This window comes from Pinus tabuliformis, chromosome 2_2 (assembly GCF_031772625.1).
Source record: "Pinus tabuliformis cultivar Carrire ecotype Pingquan chromosome 2_2, CPIR1, whole genome shotgun sequence".
Classification (NCBI taxonomy): domain Eukaryota; kingdom Viridiplantae; phylum Streptophyta; class Pinopsida; order Pinales; family Pinaceae; genus Pinus; species Pinus tabuliformis.
The window spans coordinates 325,997,009-326,012,171 of record NC_142300.1 but is presented as its reverse complement, the minus strand read 5'-3'; the positions used below and the strand labels follow the sequence as shown (position 1 = coordinate 326,012,171).

At 34.6% G+C, this 15,163-nt stretch overlaps 1 protein-coding gene across 1 annotated transcript; it reads left to right on the top strand.

Annotated features, from left to right (window-relative positions):
• Positions 1-581: 581 nt before the first annotated feature.
• On the top strand, positions 582-1,067 carry LOC149192603 (UBP1-associated protein 2C-like). Its single transcript, XM_089407002.1, has one exon. The coding sequence runs from the start codon at positions 582-584 to the stop codon at positions 1,065-1,067; it is 486 nt and encodes a 161-aa protein (XP_089263128.1).
• Positions 1,068-15,163: the final 14,096 nt, after the last annotated feature.

Below are 15,163 nucleotides of genomic sequence, written 5' to 3'. Positions count from 1 at the left end.
ATATATATGAAAAAATAATAAAATAATAATTAATGTTTATATATAAAAACATCTATCCATGGGATAATGTTTTTTTAACTTCAATTATTTCACATATTAAATTAATATAAATATTAAAACAAAATTATTATTGATATTTTGTAAAATATTAGTTCATATACACCAATACCTTTCTACTGAAATTGATAAATAACATTTAATGGCAACTTTGTTTAATGCTAAGTCTTCATTCTTTTAGAGAGGAAGACACAATTTTAATAGGAAAGAAAGAAGAAGTCACCTTCTGTGAGACAAAGAGTACAAAATAACTCAAATATGATTTAAATGAGAGGGTCGATGATTATGTCGTTTCACACCATTCCAGTTTGCTAGTGTGTATATCTTGGTTATAAAAACAACTATTTGTTCATTATTTCGGTCTAACCATACTTAGTGTTTGTAGTGGATTTCCTTCGTTATCATTTTCCATATTTATTTATTACAAAAAGTGAAACTCCTGAAACACCATTCGCTATTTGTGGGCAGACAAGATAATATAGAAGAGACATACAAAAATCATTGAATCAAGAGAGCAAGGGTCGATGGACTTGGCTTTAAAGAATGGAAAGGAGGAAGAGAATGACCTTGTTGAGGATTTGATAGTGCAAGACACAGTGAACATTCTAAATGCCTTAAGCTGTGAGCAATTGATCGAGCTTGTACAAGAGGCAGCCACTGAATATAGGTATGTTCAGGATCAAGTGCGCTCGTTCGATGTAAAAAAAACTCTGATTAGCAAACTATTTGTGCGTGATCTCGGCCCGAAGACAAACGAACAGTCTCTCGCCACCGTATTCTCACCTTTCGATGAATTAGATGAAAGTTGCGTGATCAAGGACAAGAGAAGCATCAGGAGTAAGGGATATGGTTTCGTCATGTTCAAGCACGTTAACAATGCCATCAAGGCGTTGAAGGAGCCCAGTAAAATGATCGGCGGTTGCATTGTGGTGTGCCAATTTTCCCCCGCCGGCTTCTACCATTCTCAGCCACAGGACAAGTTACATCGACAGAAGATTTACGTAGGCTGATGCTCTTGTATGTGGGAAACGTTCCGGTAGACATGGAGGTTGGTTCTCTTGTACGTTTGTTTTCGCAGTATGGCGAGATCGAAGAGAGGCCCAAAGGGTTTAATAAGAATACGGGTAGGTGTAGTGGATATGCCATCTTTATTTTCAAAACGGTAAGAGGCAGCCAATCATGCCCTAGAGGAGCCCATTAAGTTGACAGATGACGGTCATCAGTTGTATTGCAAATTAGCCAATGAGAGTCCAATGCCCACGCCCAACCGTGTCAACTCTCCTACTCATACCGCTAGTCCCAATGGGTTTGACATGCATCAGTTGGGATTTATTCCTGGTCAAGGGTTTGGTAATCCTGCCTTCCATGTTAATCATGGTTGGCATCCATTTCCATTAACGCCATATCCAGAATGGCCTAAACCTAATTTCAATCCAAATCACGGTATTCATAATGATGGTAACTCAAATGCAGTCGCTTTTAATATTTATCAGTACGGCGTTCCAGAATTTTTGGGTTATCCAGCTGAAGGTTATGGCTATACGCATGGAGTCCAGGCGAATCCGGGTTCTCCTCAATTGCTGTTGACTAAATTTATGAAGAAGGCAACCATCCTGGCTCCTCAAATCAATCTCAATATCAAAATTAACAGAAGGATTAGGATATTATTAGATTTGTTGTGTCATTCGAATAGCCATTAAATTTCGAATTTATACTTTAGGCAGATCCGAAATTACAGAGTTACACTCGTTTCAAGATCGGGTTCCAAAAATAAAGAAAAGTCAATATGAGGAAGTTTGATGGCAAGGATCTGATAAATTGGATACTACAGATGGAGAGATATTTTGATCTACATGAGATGCAACTGTTACAAAAGGTGCGTATTACATCTTCATATTTAGAATCAGATCAATCTTTATGGTATAAAGGGTTGTGTTCTCGTAGAGCACTTGTCACCCTGTCAGTTTTCATGGGAGAAATGATAGCACATTATGAGGACACAAAAAGCAACACTGTTTTTAGCCAATTGATAAATCTCAAACAAAAGTATTCAATGATGGAGCACATTGAAGACTTCCAAAATTTGAACATAAGGGTAAAATTTATTCTAGAGGAGCATAGGATTGATGTGTTCATAGGGACTTTAAAGGATAATATCCAACATGAGGTTTGCCTTTGGGAACCTGATTCATTGGAGAAGGCATTCAGGTTAGCAAAAGCAGAATTATGGCAACCAAGAAGCCTACCACTCACAACTATAAACATGGAAGTGTTGTTGACCCTAGCCTTCCATAACCTACAAGGTTTACACCACAAAAATTGGAAGAAAAATGAGAAAAAGGGCTTTGTTACAACTGTGATAGAAAATACACTAAAGGTCATAAGTGTATCGAGAAGAAATTATTTTACATAGATTATGAATATGAGGAAGAAAAGGATCAAGAAACATCAAAAGAATAGGATGTACACTAGGAACCAACCCCAGAGAAAGAAGAAATGAATTCGACCATATCTTGTAAAGAATTGGAAATAATTACCACTCCTCAAACTCTCAAGGTAGAAGGACATATCAGGAAGAAAAAGGTTCAAGAAGTGAAATATCACATCCAGAAAGAAGAAATGAACCCTAGCATATCTTGTAATGCATTGGCCAGAAATACCACTCCTCAAACTATCAAGATAGAAGGACATATCAAGAAGAAAAATGTTCAAGAAGTGAAAGATCACATCGAGCATCAGGAAATGAATCCAACCATATCTTGTAATGAGTTGGAAAAAATTACCACTCAAACTCTCAATATAGAAGGACATATCAAGAAGAAAAAGGTTCAAGTAGTGAAAGATGAAATCAAGCATCAACAAGTTCTCCAAATTTTAAAGGATAATGCGAGTTTGGTGCAGAATCGATTGAAACAAGAGGCAGATCAACATCGTAGTGAAAGAAGTTTTGATGTAGGCGATTGGGTATTTTTATGACTACATCTCAAGCAAGATATTGATGATAAGGAAACATTGGCAATACTACATGCACTTAAGAAATGGCGGCCTTACGTAATGGGAAGACACTTCAAGGTAAAATTGGATCATGATAGTTTGAAGTACTTTTTAGAACAAATATTATCTTTAGAAGAAAAGAAAAAATGGGTCACAAATATGTTGGGTTATGATTTTGAAATCATCTACAAAAATGGGAAGCAAAATGTTGTTGCAGATGCACTCTCAAGAAGGGATGAGGATGTGGAAGCATTGTTTTGTGTTATTTTAGATAAACGAAGCAAGGGATGAATGGAAGAAGGATGAAGAAGTGTCGTCACTCATTCAAAAGTTGTAGAAGACCCCAATTCAAACAATATTGCTAGAACTTGAGGAGGAAGGAAAAATCATATTGGAACCTGGAAGAACCACAGAAACAAGAACCAAACAGCTATGAAATCAATCAATTTCAGAGTATCTCATCAAGTGGAAGAACTTACTCGTTGAAGATTCCACATGGGAGGACAAGAATTTTATACAGAAGCATCAAGAACTACTCAAGTGTTTAGGACAACACGTTTTGAAGGAGAGGGGCATGTTAGGTCCCTATACTTCTAGTGTAACCCCTTATTGTTATTAGTACAACCCCTTTATTATATTTTTGTGCCCATGTAGTCCCCATATTGTTATTATTGTGCCCCATAGAAGCCCACTATTGTTATTAGTGTGCCCTTAGAATCCTATGTATAGAAAGTAGGTCTTGTCATTTGTATCATCCAAGAATTGTTCATTTGTGTAATGTAAAGGAGGTTGCCCCCTCGAAGAGGCCTATTTCTAAGGCGTTCATCCATCTTTTATATCTTTTTGTGAGCTAGTTTAATAACAAAGTAACTTGAGGTTGCAAAGGCATTTCATCCCTCTCAGTAGGCTTCCCTATAAATTGGGATTCATCACATTGTTTTGTATGTCTCTTGGCATATCTACGAAGGGTAAGCCAATCATATCATGCTTATAGGATCTTGTAGGCTATTTTCCTAGTAGAAAAATGGACCCCACAGGGTCCATCATTGAAAAGATGAGAGGATTTCGTAAATATCATATTCCCTCACACATAGTCTTAAGATCTGATCATGCCCCATCCTAAAGAGGTTACCCCCAATCCAAGTATAAGGGGTGCTTTTCTTGATGATATTTCTTTTCTCCTTTGAAGATAAATCAGGGGGAAATTGTATAGTAAGTAGGAAGTTAGATATGCCAGAAAACCATATAGATAAGAGTGATATGGAAAAAAGATGGTCATCAAGGAGTTTTTCATCTAACATCTCTTCATTTTCTACAAACAAAGTTAGCCTTGAAAGGAATATGAAACAACATTCTCTTTTGCATGTCTATCAACAATTGCTAAATCAAATTGTTGTAGCGGTAGTAATCACCTAATTATGTGAGCCTTTACATAAGGTTTACTCATAAAATACTTAGTTGTTGCAAGATTAGTATGTACAGAGATATGATATCTAGTGATGTAGTTGTTGGAAGTACCTAGAGGGGGTTGAATCAATATTTCACTTCAGTTAATTAATTCCAATATTTAGAGCACTAAATAACATTTTCATTAGATCAAAGAATAAATCAACATCACATCATATGAAAATTTAACAACACCATTCAATAATGCACAACATCAAAGACAAGACACAAGATAGTTTTTAGGTGGAAACCCTTATGGGAGAATATATGTTTTGTTGTCACTATGTCATGAATTATAAATGATAAATGGATTGCATGTGGTGAAGTTATGGATGATGCCTATATGTTCCTTGAGTTGCATTTGGTGAAGCTATTAATGGTGTCTTATTCTTGCTATTGTTAAATCTTCATAAGGAGGATATGTATGCTAGGTTCTCTCAAGATGTTGGTTGATGATGTTGTTGATCAATTCTATTTTAGTTAATGGCTTGTGATATGGGAGGTACTCTTGGTTTTCACATATGTTGTTGATGCATGGAAATAATATGTATATGCTCCCTATGGTGTTGTGGTCCAAGAGATTGATATAGTTTTGCTGCTTAATCATTATGTCTCTTCCTATATGTGGAGAGAGTTTGTTGACCTTGACATGAAGTCAAGGGGATGAGCTCCTAGGTATTCTGGGAGTTTTGAGAATCTAGAATATCCACAGTATCCACTTTTGTGTCGATGTTTCTAGCTAGTGGGCATTTCCATAGGTGCCTGAAAGGAGGTTTTCACCTGGGGATATTTATTGTTGTGTCTTTTTCTTTTAACTCTTAGCCTCACAAGGTGCCTCGAGAGGATTTTTAGCAAACGAGTCTTCTTCAAGTGCCTCAAAGGAAATTTTCACTTGATTATTTTTTCTTTTTCGCTTTATTTTAATCTCTCTCTCTCGGTTTTCCATTTTATGTTTTTCCTTCATTTATATAATGATTAGAGGTTGAATGGATTAGGAGATTTGATACCCTCAATCACATTCAACTCTTTTCTTATGGAATTAGTAAATTCAACCCTTGAGAGGGGATTCTTGTAGAACTTCAGCAAGTAACCATTCACTAGAAAATGTGATTAGGGGGATCTAGCTCCCTTCGAATTGGTGTTCGAGAACCAATGGAGGTTGTAGCCTCCTCCATGTGGGTGCTTCTATGCTAGTAAGATTTCACACCAGTACAAGATGTAATGAATATTTTCCTTATAATAAAATAAGAAGACAAATATGGTTTTCTCCCACATTGGGTTTCTAACTAAAAACCTGGTGTCCATATGTGTTGATATTTTTCTTATGTGTTGATGATTTATATTCTCTTTACTGGTCATGGTTACTGCTTATTAAATCGCTAATGAAATAATGATGCACTGGTTAAAGATAAATATTCGATGGAACATATGAAAAATTAGTTATCTGGATATATGTGATTTGCATTCACTAATTGGTGTACACACACAAGTTATCTGAATAATAATATCATACAAACTTCTGAATGCGATATTGGAAGTTAAAGTGAATTAAAAATATTGATTCACCACCTCCGCCCCTTAATATTTTTCCTAACAATTTAAAAAAATATGTAACTCAACAAAATCAGTTAAGGAAAGATGAAATTTTCAAAAGGACACGTAATTGAAGGTTGCAACTGGAGATGTTCGTATTTGAAGGAAGCACCTGGATCAAAGTGAAGTGTTGACGAATAAGGGGAATGATGAAAAATGGTTATTGCTATGGGTTCTCTGGTTAGTAAATTGAAAGGGGAATGATGTCTCAATATACGTGATTAGCATTCACTAATTTCTGCACACACACAAGTTATTTTAATAACAATATCATAAAAAATTCTGAATGTGATATTGGAATTTAAAGTGAATTAAAAATATTGATTCACCTCCTTCGGCCCTTAGTATTTTTCCTAACAATTTAAAAAAAATACGTAACTCAACAATGTCAGTTAAGGAAATATGAAATTTTCAAAAGGACAGGTAATTGAAGTGTGCAATTGTAGAAGTTTTTATTTGAAGGAAGCACCTGGGTCAAAGTGAAGAGTTGACGAATAAGGGGAATGATGTCTTTTGTAGTTTTGTGGTTGTAAAGTAGCAGATGGGATTGGTGTCGCCTATAGGTTGGCTAGAATAAACTTGAGTGACTAAGTGGATTAGTGTCCTTTATAGGTTGGTTCATACAAAGAATGATATATTAAATATGTTTTGTGCCTTTCTACCTAAAGTTCTTCCACATATATCTCTATTTCATGTTCTCCTTATGAGATTGATGTTTTTTGGTGCTTGAACGCTTTAATCAAGTAAAATTTCTATCACACTAATTCAACCCAACCTTATCAATGTAATTGTGAATCTAACACTACATCATATTTGTCGTAGCAATGTCATTCTTGCATTCTTGCTATGACATGCACTATAGTAAAGAAGAAAATATTCTCATTCATAAATGAGGAAGAATAGCTACCAGAATGTGTATTAGAAAATATGTGAAACTAGAAAAGTAGGTACATGAACTAAGCACATAAATGATGATCCTAGGACACAAAGGGGTATGTAGCAAGCAACAATCCACTAAAGACAACAAGAATCCTAAGTAGGATTTAGAAGAAGCTAAAAGGAAAGTACACTCAAGGTTTAAAAAATTGGAATTGTAGATATCGTTAGGTCCATGGCTCATATTTCAATGTAGATGGTAGAGTAAATATGTTTAGCCAAAATATACACTTTGTTCCTCAAAGAATAATGATGTAAGCATAATATCACCAACCTTGCACATCTCTAGGAGTTTGTCCTTCAAACTATTGAAGAAATAATGCAAGTGGTTCAGGACAAAAACATAGAAGGAAAGACCAAACTCTATGAATTCTATCTCCATAATCTCATGCAATTCAACTACATACTTGGTATTCAAACCCTTACATGGGGATGCATAGTTAATGCTTATGGCTTCATGGTTGAGGCATGAAGATATGAGATCTAAGGAAATGAAGAGGCATAAACAAGAGGAATTACATAGTTCACATTGGGTAAGGGATGCACCATACAAGCTTAAGGATATCCTTGCAACTTTGGGAAAAATATTAGTAGCGTTGAAATTCAACCCACCTTTCTTGCCTATATGAATCTTGAGTTTTATTGGGAAGTATAAGAGGAATATTTTAAAAGTATTAAGCAAGCACCAAGTTTTTATTATCTAGGAGAATTCACTAGGAATTTAACTTGTGAAAAGAGGTCGAAATACAAAGAAAAATATGACCAAGAGGACAAACAATATGATCAATAAGATTAATATGTACATTTTCTCAGGGATGGGAAGTCATATATGCAATGGGAATGACGGGATAAGAAATATATGATCAAAGGCCCATATATAGCCCTTTGTCCACCTTAAAACATGGATTCATGTCCTTTTTAATTGTACATTTTAATGTGATTTTACTATGGTTTGAGTAATTTCTTAGGAAATATAATCATACTCATATATTTATGAGCTTCTAAAGCATAATTACATATATTTGATAGGTTTTTGGAGGAATATATCATATACCAATAGGCCACCAACAACCTATCATAGAAAAAGGTAACTCTACTACCTCGGCTACAATTGTGGAACTCAAGACTATGTGGGTTTAATTCCATAACAATATCAAGGGACACATTTATATGTGCAAAAAAACCCAGGGGATGAAATGTATATGATATATGTAATGTTTGCTGGGGGAATCAACCATTCTTTCAAGGTGTTTTCTCAACCATAAAATCGTATAAGAAGAGAACTGAGGTTAGGCCTAAAGGGAGAAGAGAAAGGACATTATTTTAATTACATTGTAGATTTATAGTTTTATTTATATTTGGAATTATGTATTAATGGAATTATAGTATTTATTTCCAAGTAGCTACCATTATATTTTATTAGGTCTATAACACAGAGAATTTGAATGATCAAAATTTATCCTAAAGTTTAGAAACCTTACCGAATATCACTAACATTTAATATGCAATCTATAAAATATTTGGCAATGTTTTTGCAAATATATTAAAATTTCTAATAATTTTATAAAGTCCTTATAAAATTCTTTTTGTCATTCTTAAGGTAAAATAATTTTATACCATAAAATTTGGGCAAATAATTTTTACAAAAAAATCAAAATTGGCAAATGTTTTTTTGGCAAAGGCATAGAAAATTGGCCCACTTACGAATATTAGCTAGTAATATTTTCCCTGGTCTATAAGCACCTTTGGGAGTGTCCACCCATCTAAGTTATAATTCCCCTATATACCCTTATCATTCTCATATTAACGCTTATTTTTCATGATATTTAATCTTCCATTTTATGTTGCAATTAGTTTTGTGAGTGATGTACTTTGCATGCTCTAGTAGAAGATTAGTAACTTATTCTTTGTAATTTGGTGAGTTGTTTTTATTAAATGTACAGGATAGAAATTAGTTTCTTTATGATTTTTATGCCTTCAATCATTTAGTCGTTCCATTAATATCTAATTTAGAATTTTCCTATAGGAATATATAACTTTCCTGTAGGATTTTATGGTTTCCTATAGGATGCCCCTAAGAGCTTCTTTTTAGCACTTTTCTTCATGTTTAAAAGATATATCATCTCTAAATATGAAAATGGCACTTGTTGATGTGAATTAGCAGGTAGGGGAGTTAAAGAAATGGAAAATTTTGTATATAAGATCAAACTCTATGAATCTTCATGTTATAATAGCAAGAGGAACATGTCCTACCATCCATAGAGAATCTAACTCTGTAATCATATGAAGAGTTGAAATAGGATAAAATTTTATTGAAGTGGTCCCAAACTATATGACGAGGGCGGGATGGCCTTAGGTAGATTGGGTTCAAACGACAACTTTTGGGCAGAACAAAATGGTATTCCAACGAGAAGCTAGAGGAAAATTTTCCTCACCTCATTTAGTGAATTAGATTGGAATATTATAATATTTTTCATCCACCTTGATGTTTTCATAGAAGGAAAATTCAGAAGAAACATATTATAGGGTCATTTTCATTAGTGGGACTCAATTTGGAGAATTGGGTCTAAAACCTTCCAAAGTGAATTTGAGGCATTGAATGAAATTTTTTGTGGCCCAAAAACTCACTTGTGCTAGACAACATGATATTGTTAGACACTAAAATAATATTTCAATAGTGTACGAAAGATATCAATCAAAGTTTGTGTGAAAAATTTCTTCCTCCCAAAAGTTGGCCTTTTGATTTAATCACCATGGTTTAACAACATGCCACATCAACCCCCATTACTCATGCAAAATGGTATATTAATGCAGGCAATATTTTAGAAGGGTCAAATTTGAAACTTTAGTTAAGAGTTGGAGGATTCAAACATAATCCTTACTTGTTTATTGGAATATATAGAGAATTAATTATTTTAGTGATATCCTAATAGGCCACATGTCTTCAGCAACTCCATAGATAGTGTATTCTCCTCCATACCCGCATTATTTCAATTAGGAAAAAAATAGAACATAACAACCTCACCTTTTGGCTAAGCTTTCTCCTATAGATTTTATTAGATAAAATTTGTGTTCATTGTGGTTGGTGAGCGATTGTGTTTCATTTTTCTCTATTTTATGAATTTTATTTATTTCACGCATAAGTGGAAAATCAACAATGAACAAATATGGAACCTATAAAAATTTAATCATCATATGATAGGCTTTAGTTTATTATATGAGACCTATTGTAATGAACTATCTAGAGGAATATACATGGTATTTTATAAATTACAGATATCAGAACCTTTAATCTTTGGCCGTTAGATTATTTATATGGATGGACATTTGTATGGAATTTATTATGGGTTATCAAAATTCGATAACAAATTTGTAATAATTGTTGTAGTTGATCACTTTATCAAATATTCTCAATTTGTTCTCCTTAATACCCCATTCAAGGCCATTACAACAACATAATTATTTAGATTTGAATTTTGATGTATCATTACACCATGCTCACTTTTAATTCCAGAAAGAGTTGACTTAGAACTAGGGAAGTCAATAGAAACTTAACACCACATATCACCACTAAATTAATAGTGATGTTAAATATGTCAATAGGTAGTTGTAAGCATATTTGAGGTGTGTTTCTTTGGAAAGACAATCATGATGAGTCTAGAGGCTACCTCAAGTTGAACAATAGTATATTATAACTTATCATGGTGTCACTTGAATAAGTTTTTTGGAAATTCTCCATGGCCAAATGCCACAATCATTACCATCCTATTTACCGCAAGTCTATAAGGTGTAAGAGTTTGACAAGACCCTTGTATATTGAGCTAACATCCTCTTCCCTCCCAAGAATGATTAGGCGATGAATCAAAAGAGGATCATCATCGTTTTAAATTTCGTTTTGATGAAAGGAATCACATTTTCGTCCATCTATGGCCTTGTAAGATGACATTAGTTAAATGGGACCACCGCTAGAATCTCTCCCCCAATTTTTATGGTTCATATAAGGTCCTCAAACATATTGGGTTAGCAACTTATGAATTTCGAGTGCCCTAGCCAATTAAGATTTATCCAATCTCCCATGAATCATACTTACAAAGTGGTTATCTCTAGTTCCTATATTGAAACATTCCTTCCAGAACAAGGTGAATAAGGTTATATTCAGTTGTAGGAAAATGATGTCCTCAACAAAAGAGAATGGTAGGCTCCATTAATGAATTACATAAGAGGAAATAGTACAATGGAAGGACAATGGTGGTTTATAAAGGTGAGGTTATGTCACTATCCTATTGTAAACCACTTAAGTAATAGAATGATTTATTTTTATTGAAGCCAAGTATATTAAAAAGATCCCATGTAATATATATTGTTTGAAAGCAATAATTTTAAGAAGGCTTGCAGAAATGTTTCTTCAACCAAGAATTTCTTAGTAGAATTTTCCTACGAAGTTAAATAAAAACTATGTAATAAAGTGGAAGCAAGTTAATGGAATATCATGTGATTCATCTTGTAATTAAAGCTCTCCTCGTCAATAGGCCCCCTCCTTAAAGAAACAAGATAATATTGCTTTTATTAATAGAGGTATTGCTATTTGTGGCATTCATATTCTTCTACAAATATGTCATTTGTGCTCTAAATCTTGTTATCTTACATTATTTCTACTATGAATCTTCTATTTCGCTAATAAATAACATCACATTATATGAAAATCAAGTTACCTTCAAGTGATATGAATAAGACATGATTAAAATTTCTTCTTTTATTAGAACCATTAATTTTATCATTATTATTATAATTTCTAGTAGTTTTATCAATGTATCTAATGAAGGTATTTTTTTAATTTTTAGCTTGGTATAAACTATTGCAAAAAAATCTTTCAAAAACATTTAACATTCTTTCATTTCTTTTTCTGATTTTGTTATAACGAGCACCTATTATGGGTTGATAAGGATCTCTCTCACACACACAGACACACACACCTACATACATACATACATACATACATACATCCATATATATATTCGCTATAGATTTGAAGTTAAAATAAATTTATGAGAAATGTTAATTTGTTAAGGATAGAAGTAATGACACATTCCCTTGGACTAAGTAATAGACTACTAAATTGTTTGAAGGTTAAGGAGTTTTTTTACTTTTAATTATTTTATATGTTTATAATTTATGTTGATATTCTTCACTTATATGAAAATTATAAATATTTTATTTATAATTGGTTTTGAAATTTTATTTTTATTTTTTGTAAATATCTTATTTTAATAATATTTTTAAATTATTTATAGATATAATAATTAATATTAAGTTTATATATATGAAAAAATAATAAAATAATAATTAATGTTTATATATAAAAACATCTATCAATGGAATAAACTTTTTCTTTTAACTTCAATTATTTCACTACTAAATTAATATAAATATTAAAACGAAATTATTATTGATATTTTGTAAAATATTAGTTAATATACACCAATGCCACATAGGCCTTTCTGGTGAAATGGATAAATAGCATTTAATGGCAACTTTGTTTAATGCTAAGTCTTCATTATTTTAGAGAGGAAGACGCAATTTTAATAGGAAAGAAAGAAGAAGTCGGCTTGTGTGGGACAAAGAGTACAAAATAATTCAAATATGATTTAAATGAGAGAGTCGGTGATTGTGTCGTTTCACACCATTCCATTTGGCCAGTGTGTATATCTCAGTTAAACAAACAGCTATTTGTTCATTATGCCCGTCTAACTATACTTAGTGTTTGTAGTGGATTTCCTCCGTTAATTTTCCAGATTTATTTATTTCAGAAAGTGAAACTCCCGAAACAACAGGGAGAGGGTATTTTCTGGACAAATTCGCTGTTTGTGGACAGACAAGATAATATAAAAGAGACATATCAAAATCATGGAATCAGAAGAGCAAGGGTCGATGGACTTGTCTTTAAAGAATGGAAAGGGGGAAGAGAATGACCTTGTGGAGGATTTGATAGTGCAAGACACAGTGAACATTCTAAATGTCTTAAGCCGTGAGCAATTGATCGAGCTTGTACAGGAGGCAGCCGCTGAACATAGGTACGTTCGGGATCAAGTGCGCTCGTTCGCCTTAAAAAACACTTTGATCAAAAAACTATTTGTGCGTGGTCTTGGCCCGGAGATAAACGACCAGTCCCTCGCCGCCGTATTCTCTCCTTTCGGTGAATTGGATGAAAGCTGCGTGATCAGGGACAAGAGAAGCGGCAGGAGTAAGGGATATGGTTTCGTCATGTTCAAGCACGTTAACAATGCCATCAAGGCGTTGAAGGAGCCCAGTAAAATGATCGGCAGTCGCATTGCGGTGTGCCAATTTGCCCCCGCGGGTTTCTACCCTTCTCAGCCACAGGACGAGTTACATCTACGGAAGATTTACGTTGGCAAAGTTCCGGTAGACATGGAGGCTGGTCCTCTTGTATGTTTGTTTTCGCAGTATGGCGAGATCAAAGAGGGCCCCAAAGGGTTTAATAAGAATACGGGCAGGTCTCGTGGATATGCCATCTTTATTTTCAAAACGGTAGAGGCGACCAATCGTGCCCTAGAGGAGCCCATTAAGTTGACAGATGACGGTCATCAGTTGTATTGCAAATTAGCCAATGACAATTCTATGCCCACGCCGGACCGTGTCAACTCTCCTACTCATACCGCCAGTGCCAATGGGTTTGACATGCATCAGTTGGGCTTTATTCCTGGTCAAGGGTTTGGTAATCCTGCCTTCCATGTTAATCAGGGTAGGCATCCATTTCTGTTAACACCATATCCAGACTGGCCTGAACCTAATTTTAATCCAATCACGCCATTCATAATGATGGTAACTCAAATGCAGTGGCTTTTAATATTTATCAGTACGGTGTTCCGGAATATGTGGGTTATCCAGCTCAAGGTTATGGCTGTACGCATGGAGTCCAGGCGAGTGTGTCAACACATCTTAGGGTAAGAGAGAGAAAGAGAGGAGTGATGAACCTCTTGCCTCGAAGATTAATGCCGTGTCATATGACAAGGGAAAGAATCCAAAGAAACCAGTGGGCAAGAAGAAAGGGAAACATAATAAGAAGAAACAGGAAAATTCACCTCATGAAAAATCTTCTGAGAACCCTACTAGGCAAAAGAAACCTCGTCAACCATGTTACATATGTAACGAGGACCATTGCATGAAGAATTGTCCACATTGAGCTGAGGTTATGAAACTTTTAAAGACTTCAAGTACCACAACGGTGTTAACTGATCTGTTTCTGACCCCAAAAACTGATCTGGTTGCTATCCATCATGCTTCTCCATCCCAAGTACAAAATGATGCTTTGATATTGACAAGGAATAAAGATTATGGGAATCCACCGTCGTCGAACAACAAGGCTACAGATCAACCCAATAGTTCGACAACGACTTCACCTGAAGTTGTTCCGCCCATCATTCCTGAATTAACTATAAAGATGCTAAAGGGAGTAGTACATAAATCGACATTTAATCCTCGTGCTCAAGCTGCATAAAATTATAATATAGTGGAGGATCTGGCATAATTGCCATTCGTTATGTCAACACTTGAAGTCCTGCAGAATTGACCCTCCCAAAAGCAGGCTTTGTTATTAGCAATAGGTGGGATTGACCCATTGGATTCCAATTTTGTGGCGTTTAACCATAAAGGATATACACCTCAGTTTCCAACCCAACTCGCTTTCCTTATACAGGTAAAATCCCTCAATAAAACTGTTCATTGAACAACCATTGATGAGGGGGCATCTACCTATATTATGTCAATGAGTTGCTGGAAAAATTTATGTTCACCACCCTTGTCGCGATCATAAATGACACTAAAGGCATTTGATGGAAGAACATACATGTCATACGGGATTTTAAGTAACTTGCAAGTTGTACTGGGGGGCAAGACAGTAGAAACTAAAGTTGAGGTCATTGATGGAAACCTTGATTACAATGTCTTAATGGGAAGGCCCTAGATTTATGCTATGGCTGCCATTGTGTATACACATTTTAGAAAGATTGCATTTCCTTTGAAGGTGGAATTACAATCATTGACCAACTAGCCTTTTTTCCCAACAGTTCACAAGCTAGTGGAAGCATTCCATTGATCCATGGAAACTCTCAATCACTTC